The 27026-nt window shown below is 50.0% G+C and overlaps 2 protein-coding genes across 4 annotated transcripts in view; both read right to left on the bottom strand.

Annotated features, from left to right (window-relative positions):
* Nucleotides 1-5125, bottom strand: part of EXOG (exo/endonuclease G) — a 43671-nt gene extending 38546 nt beyond the window's left edge. For all 3 annotated transcript variants that reach the window (XM_047099225.1, XM_047099224.1, XM_047099223.1), the window contains exons 1-2: nucleotides 4952-5125; nucleotides 2816-2965 (exon numbers count right to left, since the gene is read on the bottom strand). In XM_047099225.1, coding sequence (XP_046955181.1) covers nucleotides 2816-2965; nucleotides 4952-5114 — 313 coding nt within the window. In that variant the 5' untranslated portion in view covers nucleotides 5115-5125. The remainder of the gene's footprint in view (nucleotides 1-2815; nucleotides 2966-4951) is intronic.
* Nucleotides 5126-18155: 13030 nt separating this feature from the next.
* ACVR2B (activin A receptor type 2B) overlaps nucleotides 18156-27026 on the bottom strand; it is a 30382-nt gene continuing 21511 nt past the window's right edge. Inside the window, exons 6-15 of the mRNA XM_047099599.1 lie at nucleotides 25566-25835; nucleotides 25041-25150; nucleotides 24728-24879; nucleotides 24501-24644; nucleotides 23817-23960; nucleotides 23282-23430; nucleotides 21111-21225; nucleotides 20263-20401; nucleotides 20038-20168; nucleotides 18156-18442 (exon numbers count right to left, since the gene is read on the bottom strand). Coding sequence (XP_046955555.1) covers nucleotides 18248-18442; nucleotides 20038-20168; nucleotides 20263-20401; nucleotides 21111-21225; nucleotides 23282-23430; nucleotides 23817-23960; nucleotides 24501-24644; nucleotides 24728-24879; nucleotides 25041-25150; nucleotides 25566-25835 — 1549 coding nt within the window. The 3' untranslated portion in view covers nucleotides 18156-18247. The remainder of the gene's footprint in view (nucleotides 18443-20037; nucleotides 20169-20262; nucleotides 20402-21110; nucleotides 21226-23281; nucleotides 23431-23816; nucleotides 23961-24500; nucleotides 24645-24727; nucleotides 24880-25040; nucleotides 25151-25565; nucleotides 25836-27026) is intronic.

Below are 27026 nucleotides of genomic sequence, written 5' to 3'. Positions count from 1 at the left end.
TCTCCCTCTCTCTCTGACCCTCCCCCGTTCATGCTCTTTCTCTGTCTCAAAAATAAATAAATGTTAAAAAAAAATTTTTTTTAATAAATAAATAAAATACAATAAAATAAAATGGAGACCAATGAAGTTACTGACTCTAATGTCATTTCATTCAGCCAGAAAAATTTTAAATGATCCCAAGACTCACAATAAATTACCTACTACCTTTTTAGAGCCATGTCGTAAAGAAAAAAATAACTGAAGAACTGATAGTAAACTTCTCTTAAGTGTCATTACCACTGGAATCACTTCTTTGCATGCCTGGTTGTCTCAAAAATTCATTTGTGGGAATTTCCAAAGGCCTAGGATGAAGATGCCTTCCCTGAGATGGATATAAACCTGCTCCGATCAGGTATCTGGAGGCACCGCCACAGGAAGACCACGCTGAACCAAGTTCAGGACTTAAGGACCTAATCCATCCAGGTTACGTGGCTTTGGGCTGTAAGTGTGCAAGATAGCCATTGTGTGGCCTCAACTTCTCTGGAACAGGTTTATTATTTTCCTTTTGACCCTTTCCTGCTCAGTGCCAAGACAATCTCCCATACAGTCCCTGAAGGTGAGCAGGCAGGTTTGTTCTGGTTCACCCTTCCCCCCCCACGGTGTAGCCCTCTGGGGTTCCAGGCTAATGTGGGAGGGTCTCCTATAAGACAATCTACCTTGGGTGAGCCCCAGGTCTTGCCTTTAGTCCCCTTCTCCCTACTACAAAGGTGTGGCATCAGAAGCAATGTGGCTTTGGTTTACCAGGATTGCCCTTCCCTCTCTGGATTCTAGCTCTCCCCCAAATACTGGCTTGGCAATTCACTATCATGCTGACTCGTGTGTGTGTGTGTGCATGTGTGTGTGTGTGTGTGTGTGTGTGCGTGCACGCGCGTGTGACTTTTTCCTACATACTTCTTACATACTACTACTAACATTTCCTGTCATTTTTTAGCAGAGAGTTAATGGGAATAATTTGGTGTGTCATTACTGAAAACAGAAGACTCTTTAGGCTAAAATCAAATAAATCACAGGTATCCTGCTTCCTGTTCTCAAATATTATTTTGCTTCCTCAAATTACACAGCTCACAGGATTCACAACGTGAAATGCCTTGCTTTTCTTATATGCCTCTGAAAATGGTAACAGGAGGATAAAATTAGTACAACTGAAATTCCTTACATCTTGGGAAAAGTCTTGTATTTAAAGGAAATTCATTAGGCTTGAGACTAACTAAACCAAATGAGTTTCCCTCGATGTAAATTTCTAATCAACTCTCAACTGCTATCATAAAGTTTCCAACTACCTCAGTTTCCTTCTAGCAGCAAGCAGTCCAAGACTTCTGCTAGTGTGCTGCTTGGTTGCACTCTAGACAGGCATGCACTCATATGAGTATCAGCATTTTAATATATGTAAACATAACATGCACTGTAAAGCAAAGGAGAAATAATGTGTGGGCCTTACAGCAAATTAACAGCCAAATGAAATATGAGTAAACAACTATGACAAAAGGTAATACCTTATTACATAAAAGAACTCCCACAAATCAATTCAAAACATCACATCTCAACTGAAAATGGTAACAGTAACTGACAAAGAATAATTCACAAAATACTGATTTTCACTGGTAACCCATAAATGGAAATAAAGTCAGCTATTAAATTGGTAAAGCTCAATAATGCTCATTATGGGTGAGAAAGATAGGACAAGTAGTTAACGGTAGATACTGTAAACTGGAATAATCTCCACAGAAACCAATTTAACATTAAATATCATCTTAATTACAGGAGTGCACCAAGACTTAAAAAACACACAAACATACTTCTACACCTGCCTACCTCTCTAGTCTCATTTCACACATTCTCCCTTGTTCTGGCCACTCTGGCCTTCTTTCAGTTCCCTAAAGGAACAAAACTCTTCACATTGGGGCCTTCGAAGATGCAACTGTGCTTTTCTTTGTGTCTGGAATGCTCTTGTCCACACCCCATGGCCCACCCAACTCCTCTGCCTAGGTAACAGTCATCCACCCTGCAGACCATTTTCTGGGGAGAACCCTTGCTAATCAAGATCAGGTTCTCCTATATCATCTCTCATCATATTCTTTACTGTTCCTTACTTACACTAACCTAACTTTCAATCACTTGTCCTTTGGAACAGTTATTACTAAAAGCAATTATACATACATGTTTAGTGGTTTGATAGGTCAACCATGTGCCATGAACATAGAGACCATCTGCTCTGGTCCCAAGGCTCAGCATAATGCCAGACACATGGCAGGCACTTTAAAAATATTTGTGGTGGGGCGCCTGGGTGGCGCAGTCGGTTAAACGTCCGACTTCAGCCAGGTCACGATCTCGCGGTCCATGAGTTCGAGCCCCGCGTCGGGCCCTGGGCTGATGGCCCAGAGCCTGGAGCCTGCTTCCGATTCTGTGTCTCCCTCTCTCTCTGCCCCTCCCCCGTTCATGCTCTGTCTCTCTCTGTCTCAAAAATAAACATTAAAAAAAATTTTTTTTTTTAAATAAAAATATTTGTGGAGACAATGAATGAATGGTGCTAGTTGTAGCAACATTTCAGACAGAGCTTCCAACTCCTATGTCAGGATATGGATCCTCTCAGCCTCTGAGAAAGCTGGGAAGAGTCTGGGGCTCCTTGGCTACCAGGTAGGTCCATTTATCTAAGTGAGTCTTACAAACATCATCATTTTCTAAGTGTGATATAATGTGGAAGAGGTTGAATCAATAATCTTCCTTGCTCTAAATTTAGAAACATCTTTCATCAATGCCATTACTTCTAACCACCTACCCATTATCTTGCTTTTGGATATATGTTCAAGTACCCATCTAGGCACCCGCTTCGACTGATCATAAGACAAGGCATGATTAGTGTAACGCCTAGTCTCTGTTCCAGTTAAAGGGACTCCAAATTGTTCCAAGAGAGCCTTTTCTGCACAACCTAAAGATGAAAAGGGGGGTGGGGGGACAAAAACAAACAGTTAGTGATTCCTACTAGGAACAAAAAATTATAAGTCAAGGGAGAGGGGTGAGACTTACCAAGGACTGGCTCAAAAGTCTAATCAACCAGATCCCATTCTGTAAGTCATTCTGGAAACATACTTATAGTCCAAAGCATTTGTGTACCAAAGTGAATTTCAGGAACCACTGGCTCAGTTGTGATCATGTGACATTCGGCGTCACCTACTCCTCATATTGCAAGACATCGCTCGTTTCTCAAGTTAAAATTTACTACAAATGTTTGCTCATCTTGCAGAACATTCGCAGGACAAGTTACTCGCGACCCAAGGTTTTACTGTACTTCCGAGGCAGAGGAGACAGCAGACTTTGCCAGTAATCAGTTGTGTGGTTTTATCAAGGTAAACTGCAGCTATCTCATTAAAAGTTTTTCTTAATGTTTATTTATTTTTGAGAGAGAGAGACAGAGCACGAGCAGGGGAGGGGCAGAGAGAGAGGGAGACACAGAATCCGAAGCAGGCGCCAGGCTCTGAGCCATCAGCACAGAGCCCGACGCGGGGCTCGAACTCACGGACCGCGAGATCATGACCTGAGCCGAAGTCGGACGCCCAACAGACTGAGCCACCCAGGTGCCCCGTAAATAAAGACCTGATCTTACTGGTCTTTCACACCAAATGTCCAAATAGGTGCCCCACAAAGTGCTGTGTATACAAAAGCAGCAAAGGAAAAACACGTCATTACTGGTCACTGATACGACTGAGTGGGAAAGAGCCTACCTCCTCATTACATTTTAAGAGTTAGCGTGGGGACAAAAGCACCGCCTTTTATAAGTATTTTAGAAGACCGCCATCCGCTGACAGTCGTCTTCAACATTCTGGAACTGAAGCAGAGATGTGCGCTGCTGCAAAAAAGTGGTAAAACTGGTATCATTCCTCCCAGTGGGAGAAACCAAGTACACATTTAACACGGACTCGGTGAAACTAATCCTCTCCTGATGCCTCCTCCAGGTCTTCAACCTACCAGAGCCATTCTCTTGCTAACTGCCAAATATCAGAAGGAACCAGTTAGATCGGCAGGTCAGGGAAAGCATAAACAATGAGCAGAGCTCAGTTTCCCTGTTAAATAAAAGGGAGCCCTGGCAGCTCCAGGATTTACATACTTTGGAGAACAGCGAGCAGGTGTGAAAATTAATAAAGGGAAACCTCACTAAAGGGGGCTCTGGACGCTCGGAAGGGGAGGCTGGAAGGGGAAGCCACACCACTCCGTGTCAGTTACAGGAAAAACCGCCAAGCGGGAAGAATCCTCAACGCCAGGCCCCCGGGAGGGAAAAGATGTACAGGGCAACTCCTACAAGAAGCTGACCACCCATGCGACTCGGCCAATGAGAAACTCCTCACCCTGCACTTTTCTCCAACGGACTTTTCAAAACAAACCCTCCCAACTTCCTCGGTCGCCTCCATGAAGTTCCTCCCCCACTTTGGGTGTTGGACTTGCCTATGGTTTTGCTATAGCTTGCCTGTCCTCAATCGTTAATTCTCTGCTCTTTCCGAATGAGCCCATTTTTTCCGCTGACAAAATAACGTGACAGTTTGTAGGGTTAAGGCGGGTCCTCTTCGTTTGAACGATGACAAAATGAGGACAATTAACTAACTCATCTGCTAACACTGTGTGCGGAGTGAACGACCTAATGGAGGCCACAGACATTAAAACAAACATACATGTGATAAATACTTCGGTGGTAGATGATGAGAAAACGAAGATGGAGAAGTACGCGAAGGAGGCAGGCGACAGTCCAGGTGGAGCGGGGAGGCCGGGCGGGAAGACTGGGAAGGCGGAGAACCCAGGACCCCCGGGCTCGGGGACGGCAAAGGGAGAAGAGCCGCGGGTCGAAAATTAACGATTCACGCCCGAGGTGGGAATCTGGCCCGAAAGCCGGGCCAGGGAAGGAAGAGCAGGCCGACAGACTTACCGTCGGGCTCCCTCACCGCCAACGCTGCCTCAGCGCCCTGACTCCGGAGCACCTGCAGGGCCGTGAACCCGCCTCCCGCGGCGCCCACCACAGCTCCGGCCACGAAGACACTCAGAAAGCGCCGGGAGCCCCTGAGGCGGGAAGCAAAACTTCCCGCGGCCATCTTATTCTAAGGGCCTGCCTTCTACAGCGGCGCATGCGCACACCTGCACGGTCGCCTGAAAGCCAATCGCGACCGCAGGAGCGACACACGCATGCGCAACCTGGGGTCGCCCGGGACAAGCCCCTCTGGAGGCGCCAGAGGTGAGGGCGCAGGCGCACACCCTCCGCGCTGAGAGTCTCGGGAGCCCCCTGGTGACAAAACTGGCGGCCCGGGTGTATCCCCGCTCCGCCCCTGGTCCCTTTGATCGGGTGATAGGTGGGAGGCATGACCTCTGGAGGGCGCAGTGGTGTGCACAGAGAGTCCAGAGAAGAAAATACCTTTAGTGCCACTTAATAGGTGAGGAAACCACCTGCACATGGTTACAGTGAAGGCTTCAGAGCCGCGATCCCAACTCCGGTCTCATTCCAAAACCTGTGCCGCATTGGATGTCTTCGTGACACCTGGCTGCGAGGTCACAGTATAGGAGTCCTAACTTCTCAAAACAGTTTTGTACATCCTAAGGAGCCTCTTGACGAGACAGTACTCGGTGGTGGCTTAGGGCCGTGAATCAGAGCGCAGGGGTTTGGATGCGCGACCATTTTCCACTTCAGGTGTGTTAACTTCACCTTTCAGGGCTTCTGGTTCCTCTTTCTCAGATGGGAATAATAGCAATAAATTCCATATATTAAGTGATATTTAATAAATATATATTTATTAAATATATATAGAAATTCCATATATTAAATGAAATTTATTTGTATATATAAACAATAAAATAAGTATGATGAAGGTGATTAGACCATAGGCTTCTGGTGAGGATTAAAGATGACCATGCAGAGGGTCGCCCGGGTGGCTCAGACAGGCAAGCGTCTGACTTCGGCTCAGGTCACGATCCTGCTGTCAGGAGTTCGAGCCCCGCCTCGGGCCCTGTGCTGACGGCTGGGAGCCTGGAGCCTGCCTCGGATTCTGTGTCTCCCTCTCTCTCTGCTCCTCCCCTGCTCGCGCTCTGTCTCTGTCTCCCTCTCAAGAATAAATACAAATAAAAAAAATAATAAAATAAAGATTGCCATGTGGAGGTTAGAGAAGAACCTGGGGTATGTCACTAAGTGCTCTGTAAACATCAGCGATTTTTACGTAGTCCTCTTTTGTCTTGATAGAACATAAAATCCAGACTGCTGAATGACGGCTGACAAAGTAAGCAAGGAGATGTTTTATGCACTCCCACTCAAAATACATTTTGCAGTGCAATCGACAGCACTCCACGTGGACTTAAGCAGGAGGCCTTCCCGACATCCAGCTAAGGAAGGAAGTACAGATGTTGTTTTGACAGCTTCCGGATTCCATGTCCCCTCCCCAGGAATACCTATTATAAAGCGGTTCCGTATCATCAGTCCCCTACCTCTGACCCTAATTGGCTGAGCTAGGTCATCCAGAATGTTTCCAGGGATTGTGGATCTGCAAGACTCTCCAGGTAGCAGAGCTGTGACATTTGAAACTCTGGCCCTATCTGTAGCCTTGTTTCCCGCTAAGTGGACAAAGCAGATGCATCTGGTTTTGCGCTAAGCAACCCAGGAGGAAACGGAGGGCTGCCGTGGTGTGATCCCAGCTTCCAAGACGCCTGAAGCCCGGTCGCATCTTGCCTTTACCAAAGCTTGCCTGGCCCTTTGCCCCAGGATCCTTCGTGTAACCACACCCCCCCCTTTTTTTGTTTAATGGCTTCTGTCATTTGCAATCAAGAGTCCCGACAAATACAACCAGACAGCACTGGTGTTGACCGTAGGTTTCAAAGCTACCTCAGCAACTTGTACCAGAATCTACGACATACATTCAAGAGGTGTTTGTTGCTCAAGGCCTTCCTAAGTGCCGTGTGCTGTGATAGACACCAGAGATAAATGGGAGGTGACTGTTCCTCATCCAGATCCTGTATGTGGAAACAACAGTGAACCCCTCACTTGGCCCCAGAGGTCAAGAGCTGGAAGTAAGGGCTGCCTGACTTAGGGTAGGGTATCTCCCTCTGGGCCAGTTTGCCCCCCTTTAAAATGAAGGAATTGGAGCAGTGGTTTTTGAACTGTAACTAGGGGACTGTAACTAGGAGACTTAAGGGAAGGACTGGAAGGGCAGGCTTAATGGCCCCTGCACCCTCTTGTACTTGCTCACTTGAGCAAGCCTGTTTTTAGAAATCACCTTCTGCGTCCAGTTCCTTCTGGTGAAAGAATTCCTTTGCTGAAGGAAAAGTGTGACCAGATGACCTCTCTGGTCCAACCTTCCAGTATTTCTAGCTTTAAGGTCCTCATTCTACAAGGTCAGCCTTTCCTTCCTTCTCTGCACTTATCATTAGAGACATTCACTAGTAAAAGGTGAACTATCTAAATCTGAAAGAGCCGAATGGACCAAGAGCTGGGCAATTGGTCCCAAAATAAAGGGTCCCTTCATTGAAAATTGCTAAGAGTTCCAAACAGGTTGTTTAATCCTTTTAAAGCATGAATAGAAAGGCATTAACCCTACCAGAAGGAGGATCCAAAGCTGGCATTTCCCCACTTAGCAATTATTAGTCACGGGCCTAAAAAAACCTATGTTACTGAGGAAAGCAGTGATTTCTGGGGCTTTCCCGGTTTCTTTGCAAGACAATAGAGACTATCATTGTTTTATTAACAGGGAACCATGTTTTCATCTAGTGAGGGAAGCCAAGAACTCCAAAACGTGAGACCTGGCTTACTGATTCAGATCTGGGGTGGTGCCCCATAACTATATTTTTTTATTTTACAGGGACCCTGATACTCAGCTGTGTTTAGAAATGGCAGAGCCAGTATTCCGCAGTAATCCGGAATAACACTTATATCCTAGGCTTCTCTGCTCCACTTACAAAAATATTGCCCAGAGTTGTCTGCAAAGTAAGTATAGAACTAGGGGGAGTGGGTAAAAGTTGGAAATTTGGTAAATATACCCCTACCCTGCAGGAACTTACCCCGAGTCCCAGGACAGTCCATTTAGAAGCCCACAGTGTCTCCAACTAGGTCCTGAGCTTCTGAAGGGCAGAAATGAAGACCCGTGCCGAGCTCCAGTACCACAGGACCATGGTAGACTACGTACGTACTCAACCATTAACAACTGTACGTGTACCACACAGGAACTCACAGGGGTGTTTCTGAGTCAGCTCTGTAAGTGGAAAACACCATTATATTTATTTCTAATCCCCATGAAAAGAAACCTCAATCCCCTGCCACGTGATTAAGAGAGACAACAGGGTAGTTTAATTATTATTATTTTATTTTCATATACAAAAAGATAAAACTTGAAATAGCTCTAGATTTTTCCTCCTATTCTGTTGGGGTGTGGCTGCTTCTTCACACAGGGGGAAAAAACTACATTCACATCGGTTTATTTGAGGACCCAGTGCAGAGTTCAAGCAGCAAAACCCCAACTTAGCAGATCTAATTTCAAACTTGACACTCATTTCTAAAATTACCACAGTAAAAAGGAACAAAGATCCACTGCAAATGAATGAACTATGATACAATGTTCTTTCCAAAATGTCTTCATTTTGCAACTGTAATTACATGGATGTCTGCTTTAGGCCATTTTAGATGTGTGCATGTATATAATATATATACGTGTGTATATGCGTGTGTGTTATATATATATATGTGTGTATATATATAAGTCCGCACACTTTTCAAATCCAGACAGGGTAACAGCAACAAGCTTAACTGTGTGTGTGTGTGTGTGTGTGTGTGTGTGTGTGTGTGTGTGTGTATTTTAAACATGATACTTTAGTATAACTTTTTGTTAATTCAGTAGTACAAGCTATTTCTGTTCTACAAATTTTTTATTTTATAGCTACAAGGGTGAAAGTGACCTATTACATTTACATCTCACATATCCTGGTATACAAACAGTACTTACTGAATTTGAGCCAAAAACTAGAAATCTTTATTTTTAGCACTTGAAGAGCTTCCTCACTTCTACAGCCTTAAGTTGTATACTAGTCACATTTCCAGAGTTTGTAATTATTCATTGTTTTAAACTGCAAGAAACAGGTGAATCCAAACTTTTAATTACAATTGTTATATACAAGTTAGATAACACAGCTCAGTAAGACTTTGCTATCCATCCTAAACCCAACACACACATTCTCCACTAAGTTAGACAAGTCCTTAGGATTTTCCTTCTTTTCCTTACAAATAATGTACAAATTTAGAAGTAGCTGGTAAAACTGATACATAAGATGGCAAATGAGAGGTGACATTTTCTGTCGGTTCCAAAACTGGTCCTGCAAATCTTGTATTCTGCTGTGTTCTTTAACTGTGTGTCTGTTACATGCAGAAGCTCTTTTCACAAGAATTGACATCAAACTCAATGTAAGTTAAATTTACAGTACTGTGAAGTTATCAGATTCAAGGACAAATGTGAAAAAATATTAACAGGTGAAAAATTCGGCCCTTTGATGCTACTGTTAAGATCATGTCAAATTCATAAGCAGATTCTTTTGTACAGTTGAAAAATGGCATTGTGTGGATTTGTGGCATGGAACTGAAATCTAGAAGTATGCTTCTATTCTGCGGTAACCCTCACCCTCAATTCTTAAGTACCACTCAATTTTCTTTGCATTTTTACAGAATTCTAGGGGAAAAAACGGGGGGAAAAAGCTGCTGGCGTTTTAACAATCCCTCCACTCACAGGAGGTCTGAACACTTCCAGGTGGGGTCTCCTAAGCATCTCTGTATGATCACTGGCTCTCAGCCAGCCTTCGACAGGGACTTGGACACTTTCCAAATCAAAACCCAGATGTTGTCTAATCTTTCCTACTCTCACTTCTGTCATCGCTGGTAACGTTTGAATGAGCGCATTTTTCCCTTATGGAGAAATTATTTGGCTAAACGTACACTTAGCTTGTGGCAGTGCTCTGAGAAAACCCCACTTGGGCTAAAGTAAAGCACTTGCAGGGACTGAAGTCAACAGTCCGCTGACCAGGGCAGAGACCAAACACTTCGAGGGCTGATCAGAACCCGCCGGGAACACACTGACCTTGGCATCCCACGGTCAGCAGGACAGCCCAGGCAGGCAGCCCACGCTCGTATGGCTGAATTACCGCTTTTAATCTTGGTCTGCCATCTATGCCCCAGAGACAAAAATTCAGATGTGGTGACTGCTGGTTAATTAAACTTTTTGAACTGGTAAAAAAGGCTCTTTAAAAATATATATATATATATTTATTTAAAATACATCAAAATGACAAACAGCCATATCCCGCAAGGCCTAATTTCACAGCAACATATGCTACAGACATCTTCCCAAAATGCACAGTGGTGGATGGTGGGTTTTTTAATCCTGCCATTTAAAGGAATGTTCTACATTTGAGTTTTAATGACTGGAAATGTGTTACAAAGAGCTCATCTTTGGAACTAATTTGTGTGCAAGACCAGCCAATTGAATCACTTTGCCTATGCAGACACAAGAATACTGAAAATGGCAGAATTCAAAGAGGAACCCAGGAAGCACCGTTCAGATGACCCTCTAGACCCATCCCACCACAGTGCAGTGAAGAGCTTTGCCAGAAGCCCCTCTTTCAGTCCTTGGGAAGAGTTTAACTTTAAAACAAGTAAGTGCCCATACTTGGCAGGGTTCCTGCGTGCGTTATGTTACAAGCCTGCAGTACCGAGAGGACCCAGATGGTGACACTGTTCAACATGAGGTCTGAGGTAACTGGTTCTTACAATACCTGGAGCACAGAACTGCATCCAGAAATTACAGCTGGGAAAAAGGAAAAAGGTGGGGTTTCGGGCTAGAAAAGACAAGTAGAAAAAAGCTTACAGCAGTTGCTTTTGGGGGGAGGCAGGTGACAAAAACAAAGGCACAACAGAATTACATTCCGAGACGCGTGGCTGGAGAACAGAGAAACGTTCTTTCATGGGGAACAGGGAAAGGAACGATGGGTTAGTTCCTGGAGCGCTACTGGACCTGCTGAAACTAAACTTATTCCGAGTAGAAAAGGGGTAGAGTGTAAAACTTCACTCTGAACCAGACTGAAAAAAAACACAGCTGGTTTAAAATGACACGTTAGGGATGCTCCTGACAAAACTGTCCCAATCCATGTACTTCTGAGCACAGCGGCGTGGGTCTGGGGAGCAGGCCTTCAGCTGAGCCTCAGAAGTGGCAGTGACGATACAAAGATTAGCTTCATTGTTCACCTTCCCTGTATCCCCATCAAAAGCCTCACCCAAATAACCACCCGCATTCTACCCCAAAATAAAAAGGCTAACATGAAGACCACCATCCATAACCATGGCAGTCGTGCTGACCTTTGCAGGAAGAGCAGAAGGGCTAAGTGACAGCTAGAAGGTGCCCTCTGGTACGGGGCTCTGGGCTTCCTCGGAGGGCTCCTGGCTGTGACTTGCTTGATGAAAGCAGGGAGCTGCCCCAAGCACTCTCACGTCCAGGAGGCCCCGACCAGAGAGGACACAATGTGCCTGGCAGCTCCCCACTTAACTTGATCGCTGCATCCACACAACACCCTCCTTTTCTGAGTAGTTACTAAACTGGAAATTCTGTCTTAAAAACTGGGTAATTTGGTCCTGCATAATTCAGTGTTGTGGATTACTCAAACCCCCAAACTCTCATTTCAAATGTTTGTAGCCTGAACCTTATTCGTCCCAACCCGCCCCAATCTGCACTCCCATATAATTTCTGTCCCTCAAAACACCCTCATACGACTACATCCGACGGCAGGAACGCACAAACTAATTTCTAATCCCAGAACCCTTTGTTCAGAAGGTATCTCAGGAGGAAGCACAAATGTAAAACATACCACAGGCTCTCGCCTCCCAATCTGCAGGGAGCTGAGCCAAAGCATCACCGTCCCACACAGCCCCAAGCGGGGTTTTAGCCAAACAAGACCCAGCGATGGCCTCCCATCTGCCAGTGTATCACGAGAGTCCATACAAGCACTAGGTAAAAGCCCCGCACCACCCACACTCCAGTGTATATTTATCCTGAAAGGTAAAGCTCATTACTCTGATTACAAAACCATTCGCATCAAACTCACTAGACTTTATAAAAATAATCTGTGGTATAAAACAATCTCCACACTGTGCAGAAGAATCTGTCAGGTGATATAACTAAATATATATGTAGAGCTATAGATCTTTTAAAGTAAAATTTCAAGTGTCATATCTCTATCATATAACCTATTCTTTTATTTACAACGCTACCTAACAACATTCCGATGCAAATGTGATTGGGAGAAACAGAGAATGATCCCATGCCCAACCAACAGCAGAAGTTCCCAGAACTCGAAACAGAACTCACCCATCTGTAAAAACAAAAACAAAAACACGCACACAAAAACCAAAAAACCAAACACAACCCCATCCTCACCTGCCTAAAAAGCATTAGCTAATAATGGGTCATGTTTCTCCTAACTGTGAGCTCAAAAATGTAAACTTTGCAAATAAATGTAACACTTTCCCACAGATGCCCAGAAGGGCCCACGTCTGGATAATCCACTGCATACACACATGTGCCCAAGCATATGCTCCTCTAGGGTCCTGTGGTTGGCATGCAGTGGTTCTCAGAATTGCGTAGGCCCCAGACAGTCCACAGACACTCCCGGAGAGGAAGGGCAGCACAGGGCCCTTCACCACACACTGGCATTTAGAGACTGTGCACTTTAATTTGTGAGGAAAAACCACTTGTATTTATCTCTGCAAGCTGCCACAGGAGCAAATAAAGTATCACTGGTTTTGGCACTACAGGGATACGTGGAGGACCACAGTCAAAAGGTCCTGCTTCATTCACACCTGGAAGATACAGTCACAAAAATGTAAAAGCTTGGTAAAATTTAAACAGTGGTAAATCCTTTAAATTCAAAATCTTGTCCAAACCAAAGTTTACAATGGACCCAAAATGAGTATAAAATAGGAAGATTCAAAATATCCCTCTAGATAATTTGGAATTTTATTTGCTGAGTTTATGGGTCTCTTGGACCCACTGTTTTCAAAAGGAAGCTGAGTCAACTGAATTAATTTCCAGGCGGGGGCGGGGGGGGGGGGGGTGCATCTTAAACTTCAGTTTCTTTTTGCTACAAAACTAAATCGTTATCTTAAAAAACTATTCCAAGCCTTCTAAAGGTTTGGGATACATTCATAGGTAGATTGCTGGTTACAAATCAACTATCAGGAATCTTACTGAAACAACCATGCATATAACCCTGAATTTATTATATCTAGACTGAGAAGATAAATAGTTCATCAGCTGCATTACTGGGCCCGTTTCTTGACCTAAAACATCACTGTTGATAAACACTTAAACTCGTCATTACTAGGCTGAACACGGATTAGCTACTATTTTATTAGTTCAGCTTTTACAAACAGCCATTAACCAAGGAATTCATGGCACCCAAATGAGAAGAAAAACCACTTTGCCCTCTTTCCTTTCTCCATGCTCACCCTGGATGGGGGGTGGGGTAGGGGTGTCGACGAGTAAATTGACTGTGCTTCTTGGAAAGATGTGGTCTAGGAGGCCCTTGAAATGTGAACTGGGTCTGGCCAGCTTTCCAAAGATGAGCCATTAAGAACCCAGCAGGCTACTGAAATAGTTGAGACTGAGGATCAAACGAAGTTAACTCCTGGGAAATGGTTTCCAATTCAGATACTCATCTAGTGAGCCAAGTTCTGAGGAATAACACTTGGCTGTTCGACTTCTAGTACCCATTCTAAAACCTTATATAACTTAACACATGCTTACTGTATTGCTAAAACCACCAAATCCTTATATTACCAATGTACTGAGAACTTTACACTGCATCCTAAGAAAGGCAGAATTCCATTTGCAAGAGGGCCACACGGTCCTCCTGTTCCAGATGGCACAGCCGCCTCCCTACCCTCATGGCTCAGAGCACAGGGACCACGTGACAGGCTTTCTGAGCTGTACACACAGAAAGTATGCACACACGCACGCACACGCACACACGCGCACACACACACACACAGAGCTGGGCTTCCCACCAAAGAAACCCCCCACACACAGCCCAAGCGCTCAGTGCAGAGTGTAGGGATAGCAAGGAGCAAGAACATGGCAACTGGAGAGAAAGGTAACCTCGCAGAACTGCAGGAACACCTGCTTTGCTTTCTAAAACATGACATGACAAGCTTGACAAAAGAATGGCCTGGCCCCTAGGGGCAGTGGAGGGAACTAGCTCAGTGGCCTGGAGAGGACAGATCCTTCACTGGGCTGAGAATACATCAGCAGGAGGCTCAAGCCACCTGAAGATGTTCTGAGCTGAACAAGACCTCTATTGTCCTACACACATGCCCAAGTCTAGACAGGAGGAATTCTGGGTCAGACACAGCCAGCACACGCGGGGATCCCCTCCCCAGGCAGCACTGATCGCTCCAGGCACTACACCTACGGAACCAACGGGACAAGAAAGCCATGCTAAACAACGAAGGCCGGAGATGCGCACCACTTGCCTTGACAGCCCGCCTCCCTTCCTCCCGAGAAGGCTCCACCTACAGCCCTCACGGAGTAGCTCCCTCGAAGGACTCCTGTGAGGGACCGATGGTCCCAGGAGAAAACCTGGATGATGCCAGTACCTGAGGACTGTGTCCAGGGCCTCTCCTGGCCCATCATTAAGAGTTCTTTGCAGGACACTGTGACGCAGTGGCTTCTGTCCCCCCACCCCCTGCTTCCTCCTCCTCTTGCTCATTCCCGTATTTCTCTGGCTCAGGATGTCTTCCCAGTGATCACGTGTGCTTTCGAATAATACACTCTCCCCCAAAGAGCAGCCTACAGCCAGGAGCCTGTGTGGATGGAAGAACACCAGAAAGGAAGGAGCAAGGATCTTTGGCCACTTCTCTCCCCTGACTTGGCCACCCTCCCACCCTAGATGGGGCAGCCTCTCCCACAGACAGGGAAAATGATGCCAGACTCCATTCCCACCAGTCTCCACAAGAGCTCGGGGGGTGAGGGGGAGTGGTTCTCTGAGCTCCCCAGAAGTGGACATTGCGTGACACCTTTGTGGAAAAGAGCACAGGCAGAGGCCCTGCAACCCGATAAACACAAACCAGAGCTCTAAGTGGTTCGCTCCCCAAAGGATACATGACAGCAGACACTTTATCTGAGGCAAAAGACCCACCCAGGCTCCGAGGGGCGTGCCCCGGAAAAAGATCTTTTTTCTTCTTCTGCCATCGGCAGCAGTCAGGGATACTGCCTGATGGGTACGTTTTACGACGCAGCACGAGGGAAAGGCAGCCTGAAACCCGAAGAACTGGTCCCCCGAGACGCCCCCCCCCCCCACCACCACACAGGAACCATCTCGACACTTCACTCTGGTGCCAGGACCCCAAAGCCACCACGGCAGCGGAGCCCAGGGTCAGCAAAGAGGGGGCCCACCCAGATAAAAGGCCTGTAGGCCAACAGGAAGGCCTGCCCTGTCTGTACTGCGTCCTGACCAGCAGGTCCCACGCCTGGCCACGGCCCAACCCTTCACGGCCAGGCCCAAACTGGTTCTTACAAGGATCAAGCCGGTACACGAAAGAAAATTCACCCAGACAAAATCTGAAAACAAATGGAGAGGCAGGGGTTTCGTGTCCCACACTGGCTAGAGGGAGTGAATCAGCTACATACGTTAGCGGTTTGTTGGTTTCTGAGGGTGAAAAGCAGATGCCGGAAAAGTAGAGACGCACTGCCTGAAGTGAAAGCTAAAGAAATTAGATATGGCACTTTTCAATAAATATTTTAAAGCTTTTTAAAGAAGTAAGTGGAAAAGAAAAGCAACTGCTGTAAGGCCGGTTTTGCTGTTAAAAATTATTCCGAGGGAAGAAAAATACCACAGCACAAAATAGTTTTTAAAGAAAAAAAAGAAAGAAAAAGAAAAGAAGAAAAAGAAGGAAAAAAAAAAAAAAAGACAACACAGCTTACCAAAAAAAAAAAAAAAAAAAACCCAACAGCAACGACGACGACAAAAGACCTGTCCCTGTAACCACCTTGGCCAGCTCACAGCCTGGCCCATGAAGCAAAAACAGAGCTCTGGGAGGGCCACAAAGTCACCTCCCACAGCACCCTGTGCCCAAACACGCAGAGCAAAGGACACGGCCAGTGGCAGGCCCCAGAGGCGCACGGCGTGCGGAGTGGGGAGCGTGTGCTCTCAGACCGCGACCCCAGGCCGCAGCGAGGACTCACCACTCTGGACACGCTGCTCCGTCACAGGCTACCCCGAGTCGCCGCGGTGCTGCCCGCCCCCTCCGCTATCACTGCCGCCCAAGGAAAATTACCACAAGCGGGTCTAAGGGCCACGGTCTGACCAAGTGAAAGTGGGGTTACCTGTCATTCTGAACACTGACCAATCGGGTCGAGGGAAAGACGTGAACCTCCAAGTCGGTCAAGAGGAGGCACCCCTCTCCCATTCTCACCCCAGTCAACCTCTCCCCAAAACCTCACCAACTCGCCTACCCTCAGGATGAAAAAGATCCAGTTTTTAAACAAAAGTCTCAAGAAACCAGAGGGAAAAGCCTTCGCAAACAAGAGTGACGAAAGCCCACACGGCCCAGACGGCCAACCGACAGTTGATGACAATTATTTACAAGAGGGCGTTATCAAACAAAAATGGTAGCACTCCGTAGAAGACTCAAACTTTTTTTCTTTTTCTCTATTTCTTTCAAACTTCCTTGTCATAAAAGCCAACTTACATTAAAATATACTTACTACAAGACAACACAACTAATAAAATATATAATAAAACTTACACAAGTAGAAAATTCTGAGGTATTTCTGGTTTGAGGTGGTCTGTGGTCGTGAAGTTTTCATTCTTTTTACTTTTCAAAATTTAAACCTCGGAAGCCACATAGCAAAGCATGTGTGTATATGCGGACGTGTGTTTCGTTTTTAAAAAAATTTGCATGTTTCATAAATTAAAAAAATTCAAATGTTGAAACAGCAGCATTAGGAACATTCACTGACTAGAGCAAGGTTATGGCATAATAGAGAAACGGTTCTTAGAATATGCACCTCTTCGAGGGGTCTGGAGAAAGCCGTGCGCACGAGCCACGTAAAGGGACAGCAGTGTCACCACACAGGGCAGAGCCAGCGCCGCAGGACTCTCAGGTGGCAGCCCCACCCAGGGAACCTTCTTGCCCTGGCTGTGCGGGGCGCCCCGTGGGCATTTCCCTGAACTGTTCCGGGAGGAAGCCCTGTGTTTTAACTTCTTCCTCCATTACACGTATCTACAGCATCGTCTTAAGAAGAACGTAGTCACTGAAGCATGAGGATTTCTACCCTCACCTAACCTTAAAATTAGGGCAGAGAAAATGTTTTGTCCAGCGCCCCAGCCCGAGGCAGGGGGAGAAAACGGGTCAGAGCCGCACCGCTCTCAGGCTTTCTCCAGACCCCGCTCTGGCCGTGAGCGCGCGGCCTCCACACGGTCCTTCCCCTCGATTCCTGGTTACCTGAGAAGCAGCCTCCTAGCAAAGGATGTTGCTCCGGGTGTGCCCGAGTCCAGTGTCGCTCTGCTCCAAACCCCATCCCCAGCTCTGCCCTCCCCTTCCAACTCCGGTCCAAACCATCCGCATCCTCAGCCCAGCTCCGCCTCGGTCAGGGCAACACCCGTTAATCCGTGAAAGACGCGTCTGCTGTTTCTTAAACTCACTGTCTAAAAAGGGAGAGAAACAATAAAAGGGAGCGGAGAAGGGGGTGAGGGCAGGGGGAGAGTCCTCCTCGGAGGAAGGTGTGTTCTTATGTAACAGTCTTCAAAGGTTCCTCCAGGTAGAGTTTGCAGCATTAAGTTTCCTAAGACAGGAGATGGGTTTCTTTGTGTCACAGATTCTGAGACAACAGACAAAGAGAAAGCGGGAAAAATGAACCCCAAGGGACAGGAGGTGGCTGAGGCTCTTCAGCATGGCGCTGGTTCTGCATTCACAGCTCAGCACCTCAACGCCTGCTGACGTGCCCGCTGTTTGCGATACAGTAGAGCAATGTGCTGGTAAAAACTGATCCAATCCCAAAAATAATATTAATAATAATAATTATAATAATTATAATAATAATAAAAAGTCAAGGTAAAATAGCAGCTGCATTTTATGTGTTTGTTGGTGTTACGGGATTTCCAAAACAAAACACAACTTTTTTTTCCTTTCCTCTTCAGATCCACTCGTGTCCTGGGCTTAGATGCTCGACTCCTTAGGGGGCAGGTCCACGTTGGTGACGGAGGTCACCAGGGAGACAAGACAGTCCGAGGTAGTGCCGTTGACCGACCTCCGGATCAGGGACACGCGCTCCTCCACGCAGCCCGCAGACAGGCGAGCCTCTGCGTCGTGGTCCCAGCACTCCTCGATGGTTACACAGAGCTGGGCCAGGCCCTGCACGTCGGCAGGGAGAGGGAGAGGACAGCCTTGTTACTGACGGTGCCCCTCAGTGAGGACAAACATGGGGGACGGGCAAACTTGAGATGTGACCGAGGGTCAGGCAGAGACCCTGGTCCCAGCCCCAGCAGCAGGTCGACTAGGAGAGGCCCGGGGGAGACCGCAGGAATCAGGACGCCTTCCCACCCAGCAGCCGCCATCCTGACCCTACTGGCCTCCCTCCACAGCCTCAACATAGGAAGGGACGGTGGGGGGGGGGGGGCGGAACCCAGGCCCCTCTTGGGACAGACACAGCTGCTTGCCTTAGGGCAGTGATATTCAAACAAAATCCATGTGAATCCCAAATCATGTAAGGACCCACAGTGCAGCCTCAGTCACAGTGGGGACCACAGGAGGGCTTCATCCCGCCCAACTTCCTACAACCCCTGGACCCCTCCTGAGAGTCCGGGGCATGTAACGTGACACCCTATGCTGGCTCACACTGAGTGGTGCCAGGAAAGGCAAATGCCCACATCCAGGGACTCTGGCCCACCCAGCACCAGGCCACCCCAAAACCTCTCTGGGCCTCGGGCTCCTCATCAGGGAACTGGACCGGCCACCCCAGCATGTCTGCCCTGGGAGACTGAGGCAGAAGGCATGGGCTCTGGCCCAGCCTACATCTCCCCATGTCTCAGTTTTCTCCGTCTCTAGCCCCCGGTTCCAGGAGGCAGCACTGCAGCTGAACTTGGCCTCAACAGCCTGACCCCTGATGGTATGTAGGGTAGGGTGCTAGCCTCCAATGGCCTCGAGGCTATCCTGTTTCTAAATTAACCCTGAGGTGAGCAGAGGGAGGGGCTCAAAGGAGCTGAAGGCAAACATCCTTCCAAGAGGGAAATGGCTTACATTGCTGGGGTCTTTTGTACAGTATCCCCAGACTGGAGGAGCCAAGACTCACGGCTCAGCCCGTGCCCAGAAAATAATGAAGGCAGAGAACAGAGAATACTTAATTAGAGCTAGTCCATATTAAGCATTTACGCGACAAGTATCCTGCCAAGCCATTTACGGTAACCAGTTAAATCTGCTACTACCCTAAGGAGGCAAAGGCTCAGAGAAATAAAGCAATAAATAAATAAATGATAAATAATAAGTAATAAGTAATAAATAAATAATAATAATACATAATAAACAAATAATAAATAATAATAAGTAATAAATAACAAAGAAAGAAAGAAAGCTGCCAGAAGTCACCCAGCTACTGATTGGCCGATCCAGGATTCAAACCCACACCGCGTCAGGGCGAGGGCCAGTCGGCTCCCCTGCACAAATGGTCCACATGGGGGCGCCCTGATGGACCGGTCAGGCCCCCTTACTCTGGGCCCAAACCCAGAGCCACCTCCCCGGCCAGCACGAAACCTCCCCAGATACTTTCCCGTGGAAGGGAGGCAGGGCACTGAGTGGCCTCTGACCAGGCAGGGGAGGAGAGGACTGTCCGGCTGCCTGTGAGGCATCCTCTCTCTCTATCCCATGCTCCCTCGACCTCAGGTTCCTGTCACATATGGAGGGGCTCCCCTCTCTGTGCCCCTGCAGAGTCACCTGCCACCCAGGCCCCTCACCGGGTGCTTCAGCCAGTGATCCTTAATGGCGGGCCGCATCTTCTTGTGCACGACCACCTCCTGCAGCTCCTCCAGTGACGGGTGCTGGCCGATCTCTTCCTCAAAGGGCAGCATGTACTCGTCCACGGGTCCTGGGGGGGCGAGAGAGAGCCCAGCAGGGTCACCCCAAGGACTCGCTGCTCCCCGTCCCACGCCCTGCATGCCCGGGGCTCCCGTCCCACTCACCGTCCGCGGCCTTGCAGCGGGACACAAGCTCCCACAGCACCAGCCCCATGGCATACATGTCGATGCGCAGGAAGGCATCTCTCTGGAAGTTGATGGCCCCCTCAAGCACCTCAGGGGCCATGTAACGCCGCGTGCCCACCTAGAGGAGGACAGCAGAGGGTGCCAGTGGCCACACACAAACGTACTCACAGCTGGACACGAGAGCTACCTCCTGAGTGCACCAGCCGGGGCCAGGATGGCAGCATTCAGACCATACCACGAGGGAGGACAATCCGTGATTCGCCACATTCACGGGGAGGTCACAAGAAGTCATGGTGTCTATTATACCTCAGGAATAACTTAAAAATATCACACTCGAGACAACAATAATCTAATTTGGAACTGCTGCCTCTTTACTCTGCCAGCACAAGGGGCTGCCTAGACGGCGTCTGCTTTACTGAGATTAAGATCAAAAACCAAGAGGGTAAAGATTAAAGATATTTACAGCAGTTGTTTTAGGATGATTTCCTCAGGTTTAACTGTTAGCTACTTTTTCTAGGTTTTTGGATTCTTAGTATAGTTCCTTCTACTTTATCCTGCTTAGTAATTCCGCTGAAAGAGACAGAGACCGAGGCTACAAGGCTGAGAGCTGACCCCGATGGAGCAGCTGTGTTTGACAAACCAGCCTCCGAGGTGAAGCCGCCCTCCAGGCCTTGCTTTCCCCACTGGTAAAACGAGCGTTGTTCCTGGAGTTCTCGGACAGCTCTGAGCTCAGTGCCCTTGCCCCTGTGTCTTGCCAGCTGGGCACGAGAAGGGCAGGGTCCGCTCCTGTGCCAGCCCCCATCCTGCACCCCCCTGAGGCTTATTACCTGCCCATGAGTGTCCCCCGGCGGTTTCCCTGGCTCAAACCGAACAGCCAGACCAAAGTCAGCCAGCACGGCTGTGAGGTCGCTCTTGAGCAATACATTCTTGCTTTTAAAGTCCCTGTGGAGACAAGCAGACCGAGATGCAGGTGAACACCGTGGTCCAAGCTACCTTGGCCCTGGATCCCCACCGTGACCCCCGAGATAACGGAGGCTATGCTCTAGAGCCCCCACACCAGGGCACCCCACCCTGTTTGGGAGTCAGGGTCTGCACCAGGGTGGAGTTTTACGAAGCCGCACAGGCGGGCAGCTCTAGGACATCCTCCCACCCTTCACCCCCCTCAGTGTGAGCATCTCTAACCGCACTTCTGCCACACCCGTCAAAGCAACACCTCCCGCAACGGCTGGGCAGACCCCATTCCAGTCCCCACGGAATCGAAAGCTGGCCCTTACGTTCTCAAGAGTGGCCGAGGTCAGGCATACCGGCCCGGGATTAAGTCTTCTGGGAAGAATGTACGTTATGCGGGATGTGAGTGACGAGGTTAATGAACTTGCCCGGGTTTCTGTGCAGGCCCCTGAAGGGCTCAGCCCGCCACCAGGCCGTGAAGAGCTGGGTGCCGGCATGTGAGTTCAGCGCCACCTCTCACTAGCAGAGACACTTCCGGTCCTCAGTCTCCCCTGTACCTGTCTCAGTCTTGCTGTGACGATTAAACTCAGGGAGTGGGAGATACACATATTTAGGGCCACCCCGGCACACTTACTGGGTACTATCGTTAGGTTGAACCATACGGAAGAGTCAACGTTCAACCATTTTGACCTACAAAAATTGCAGTTTCATACTGTCAACCTTAAATGTCATTGATGTTACTACCACCAGGGACCCTTGAGCTTAGATTCCGGACTCCAAGGCTCGTTCCCGTCCCTTGTAGGTCTGATGACAAAATACCCAATTTCCCTGCACTACTGTTGTTTCCTCTGTACAATGGGGCTGGGAAAACAAAACCTATCTCACAGACGACAAGTGGCTCATGGACACTCTCCTCAGGTAACGAGACCGATGTGGCCTGGTATTTGGAACAGTGCCTGCGTTTAGCAAGGACTACGATGACGAGTCAACACGGTGGTGTCAAGGTGTAGCCCCAGGACCTCAGAGAGTCCCTGCCACTGTTTCCGGGGAACCGCAAGATCAAAATGTTTCGCATTCATAACCCATCGTTTGTCTTCTTGTGAGTTCATTCTCTCAGGAGAAGAGTTTTCCAGAGGCTGCATACCTGTGATGTCATCACCGACACTTAATGGAATGCGTGTGCTCCGCTACAGCAAATACCAATACCCATAACCCACATATACACACGTTCTTCTTTGGAACGTAAAGAGGGGCACCTGGGTGGCTCAGTCGGTTGGGCACCCGACTCTTGCTTTCAGCTCAGGTCATAAGCTCACAGTTCGTGGGTTCAAGCCCCACGTCAGGCTCTGTGCTGAAAGCACAGAGCCTGCTTGGGATTTCTCTCTCCCTCTCTCTCTGCCCCTCCCCAGCTTACTGTCTGTCTCTCTCTCTTTCTCTCCCTCAAAAAAATAAACACACACACACACACACACACACACACACACACAGAGTTGTTTTTTTTTTTTAAGAATGTAAAGAGATCCTAGGGCTGCCTGGGTGGCTCAGTCGGTTAAGTATCCGACTCTTGATTTCAGCTCAGGTCATGATCTCACAGGTCATGAGATCGAGCCCCATGTCAGGCTCTGCACTAATAGTGAGAAGCCTGCTTGGGATTCCCTCCCTCTGTTTCTCTCTCTCTCTCTCTGCTACTCTCCCGCTTGCGCTCTCTCAAGAGAAATAAATCAACATTTAAAAAAGAAAAAAAAAAGGACGTAAAGATATCCAAACCAAAAAGTCTGAGAACTGCTGAACCAACCCTCCAACCAAAGTAACGGAGTCAGCATTCCCTCATGTGGCCACCAGAGGGCAAGAGAAAACCACCCTCAAGGCCATGCCAGGCCCAGGACACGGGTGGAAGGCAGGGGAAGGGGCAAGTGGGCCCATCACAGAGCAGCTAAGCACCTTTATGAAACTGAGACTCCCCACCCCAACCCCAGGCCCTGCTTTCACCCTCCAGCCCTCTCTGCAGCTCCAGACCAAGCACAGGAAAGGCAACTGCTGACCCAGGTACCTGTGGGCAATAGACGGCTTGTGGCCCTCGCCACGGCACCAGGGCACATCCTCATGAAGGTATGAGAGGCCTCTTGACATGGTCTCTGCCACGTGACACAGTTCATTCCACGTGATGATGTTCCCCTTGAGGTAATCCGTGAGGGAGCCCTAGAGGAGACAGCACAGAACTGGGGCACAGGTTCTGGGTACAGAACAGGACCCGACCCGGCCCGGCCCGGCCCGGCCCGGCCCGGCCCGGCCCGGCCCGGCCCGGCCCAGCCCAGCCCAGCCCAGCCCTGGGAGGAGGGTCTCAGTGGACCAGCGGCAGCCGGCTGCTCTCCTTGGGAGGCTGGGACTGACACGGAAGGTGTGTGAGGCCAAGAGGGGTTGGGGGGGCGGGAGGGGTGTCAGCGGCTGTTAATCATGAAGGCGCTATGCTTCTTAAGAAGAATTCATCCCAGAGTTAGGAGTTCTTATGTCTGCACTTACGAAGGGTCACCTTACGGCGGAAGGCCACCTCATCTCGGGAGCCCCCGTCCGCAGGCATGACTCACCTTGTCATGGAAAGCTGTGATGAGCCACAGCTCCACCTCAAGGCTGGAGCCTCGCTTCTCAGCGGCGATGAACTGCAGCAGGTTCTCATGCTTCATGCCGGGTGTGCTAAAGATCTCCCGTTCGCTCTGCCATGACTGCTTGTCCTAAGGCAGGGATGCAACTGAACTCCACTGCGGCCACACCACCCTGCGGCAGAACTGCCACCCCCACGCCATCCGCGTACCCACCCACCCTCCCTCCCTCCCAGCCTCGGCTCTGTAAAGGAGGCGGGCAGAAGACCAGGACCGAGCTGGTCCCCAGAGCGCCGGCCAACAGTGATCCCTGAGATCGCTCGGGGCTAGCACCTCATTTACAAACACGGCCACCGAAGCCCAGGGAGGGGAGCGAGTGGCCCAGTGTCACCCACCACACGAGATGCAGAGCCAGGCCTCACTTTGCTAAGTGTCCTGGGCAACTGCTGGGGTAGCCTGGTGTCCAACGCCTCTAAGCAGAACCTGATGTCAAGAACAAACCCCTGCAAACCAGAACGGATCGAGGTTTTGCAAAGCTCTACCCTGACCCCGCGAGAACATTTCAATGGGGCCCACCTGTCTCTCGTCCCACCTGCACGGGCCCGGACTGCCCTGGGGCGGGGTAGCTCAAGCCACAGCAGTGGATGATTTGGGAGTCCCTCAAACACTCACCTGGAGCGGGAAGATCTTGACAGCCACAAAGTCATTCATGAGTTGTGCCTTCCAGACACAACCAAAGCGCCCCCGGGCCTTGATCTCCAGCAGCTGCAGTGGCTTCAGGCCCACCAGAGGGGACGGAGGTGGAGGCCCAGGGTCCTGGGGGAGATGGAGGATTTAACAGGGTCTGGCCTGCCACCCCACCTGTACCCCTGCCCTGCCCTGCGCCAGCCCCGTCTCACCTCGTGGATGTCCACGTGGCCGTAGGGGGGCTTGCGATGCCGGTACATCCAGAAGGCCAGCAAGACGATGAGGGAGAGGCCCCCAATGGGCAGCAGCGAGTAGGCCAGCACCGTGAGCAGGGTGGGGGCTGTCGGGGGTGGCTCGTACGTGACTGGGGGACACACGGAGCCCTGCGTCACACAGCCCGCCCACCCACACGCCTCGGGGGCCAGACCAGAGAGCCCCGCGGTCACTCCCCCACCGAACTCGGGAGCTGAGACGAGAGCTCCAGGGCCAAGGAGAGGCCCCAGCTTGCCCTCCCGCGGCCCTCACCTTCTGGGCCCCCAGCCTCTGGCAAGTGGGTGAAGCGCTCGTTGCAGAAGTTGCCTTCACAGCAGCAGAAGTACACCTGGGGGTTCTCCTCGGTGGCCACACACTCCTGCCTGGAGGCACACAGTTTCCCAGATACCCCTCAGAGGAGGGACACGCAGCTCACCGGGGCCCACGCAGCCGACCCCTCCCCACAGACAGAAAAGCTCACGGAGAACCATCAGGGGACAGCGTGAACCCACCTGCCCTAAAGTGGGGCCCAAAGTCGAGCAGGAATAGCCAAGGGGCCACAGCGAAGAGCCCTCCTTCAGACTGAGGCAGGCAAAACAGCCGCGGGAAAGCGAGGACCCAGGCGGCATCCCTACGTGCCCACGCTGTCTGGAGGGGCCCTTGTCTCCCCCTACCCTTAAATGCCAGGCTTGCCTTCACAGACGTCCCGAGGCCCAGTGAGCACTGCAGCAACAGGAGGGCTCCGGCGGGACTGGGGGGCGGGGGGCGGGGGGTAGGGGAGGCCGGGCTCCAGCGCACCTGTCATAGCAGTTGAAGTCGTCCAGCCAGCAGCCCTTCTTGACGAGCTCGATGGTGCCCGAGCTGTTGCGCCAGGAGGCGTAGCAGTGCAGCCGCTTGTCCTGCTCACCCTCGCAGCGCTCCAGGCCGCTCTGGTTGGTGCGCTCCAGCTCCCAGTTGGCGTTGTAGTAAATGCACTCCCGGGTCTCGGCCTCCCCACGCCCGGAACCTGTGCCCCGAAGGCGAGAGGTGAGAGAACGGCCGTGCGGTCCACACGCCCCTGCACCGGTCCTGGGCCCCGGGCCACCCGGAGGGAGGCTGGGTGGTGAGCGGGTGTCAGCTGGATGCCCCCCCCCCACACACACACACCAACCAGACTGAATGGAAAGTAAGGACCCTCCAGTCCGGTGTCCCTCCTGCACCCAGCAACAACAGCTGGTGCTCAACAGGGCAGGAGAAGATCCTAAGAATGAGGCCGGCGTGCTCAGGGTAAGGCTCCCAGAGTCACCACAAGCAGAAGAAGGGCTGGCTCCCAGCTGGGCTTGGCCCCTGAAGACCCCTGTGAGCACCCCCAGCATTCCATGCCCTCTTCCACCCCTGGCACGAGTGCCAGCCGGGTGGCCAGGCACTTCCACCCCCAACTGCCCCTTCAAATACTTCTTTCCTTCAAACATGGCCTCAAACATTCACCCAATCTACCTTTCTCACCATCCCTCCCCCAAGCAAGCCCATTCCAGTCCTCAAATCTGCCCCACTGCCCCCAGGCCCTGTAATGGGAAGGAGGAAGGAGGAAGGAGGAAGGAGGAAGGAGGAAGGAGGAAAGGGATTATGTATGGCCCCTAGACCTGACACCTGAGCTGAAGAGCTCTCCAGAACTCCGTTTGGGAGTGCCTTTACGGGGCACCCATGATCAACCTCACTGTCAAAAACCACACAGACGTCCGAGAGGAAACCAGCACCAAGCATCCACTAACCTCTCCACTCTTCTTGGGCTTACTGTGGGCCAGGGACCTGATGATGCCACCCCTAACTGGTATTCCCACCCCAGGAAGGAGGAAGGAAGGGTCAGAGTCACCCCCATGGAAGGACAGTCAGCCAGCCCACCAGCAGCCAGGAGCCCTTTTCACCATCAGCCTGAAAGGCTGGCTGGAAGGGCCAAGGAGAGAAGACCCCACCCCAACTCCAACCCCGGCTGAAGAGCTAAGTGCCGAGAGTGCAAAAGCCCGAAGCCTCCCTCACACCCCTATACTGGCCATCGTGAGCAAATAGTGCACCCAGGGAGGACAATGACTGGCTGTCAGGCAGTAAGGGACCCCCCCCCCCCACCGCAGGAGTGGTCATTCTCTAGTCACCCCGCCCCTTCTGCATCTCTCTGCAGTGACAAGAGTCTCCTTCTAGAGGCCAGGGGCAAGCAGCAAATCTCGAAGCTCCAGGTAGGAGGACCCAAGGGCTCGGAATGTCATCCTATCAGAAAGCCAATGT

Source organism: Lynx rufus, unplaced genomic scaffold (assembly GCF_022079265.1).
Source record: "Lynx rufus isolate CCGP_SWC_20201006 ecotype Redwood Valley unplaced genomic scaffold, mLynRuf1.p SCAF_5, whole genome shotgun sequence".
Lineage (NCBI taxonomy): Eukaryota > Metazoa > Chordata > Mammalia > Carnivora > Felidae > Lynx > Lynx rufus.
Note: the sequence above shows the minus strand (reverse complement) of the source record. Positions and strands in the feature narration are given on the sequence as shown.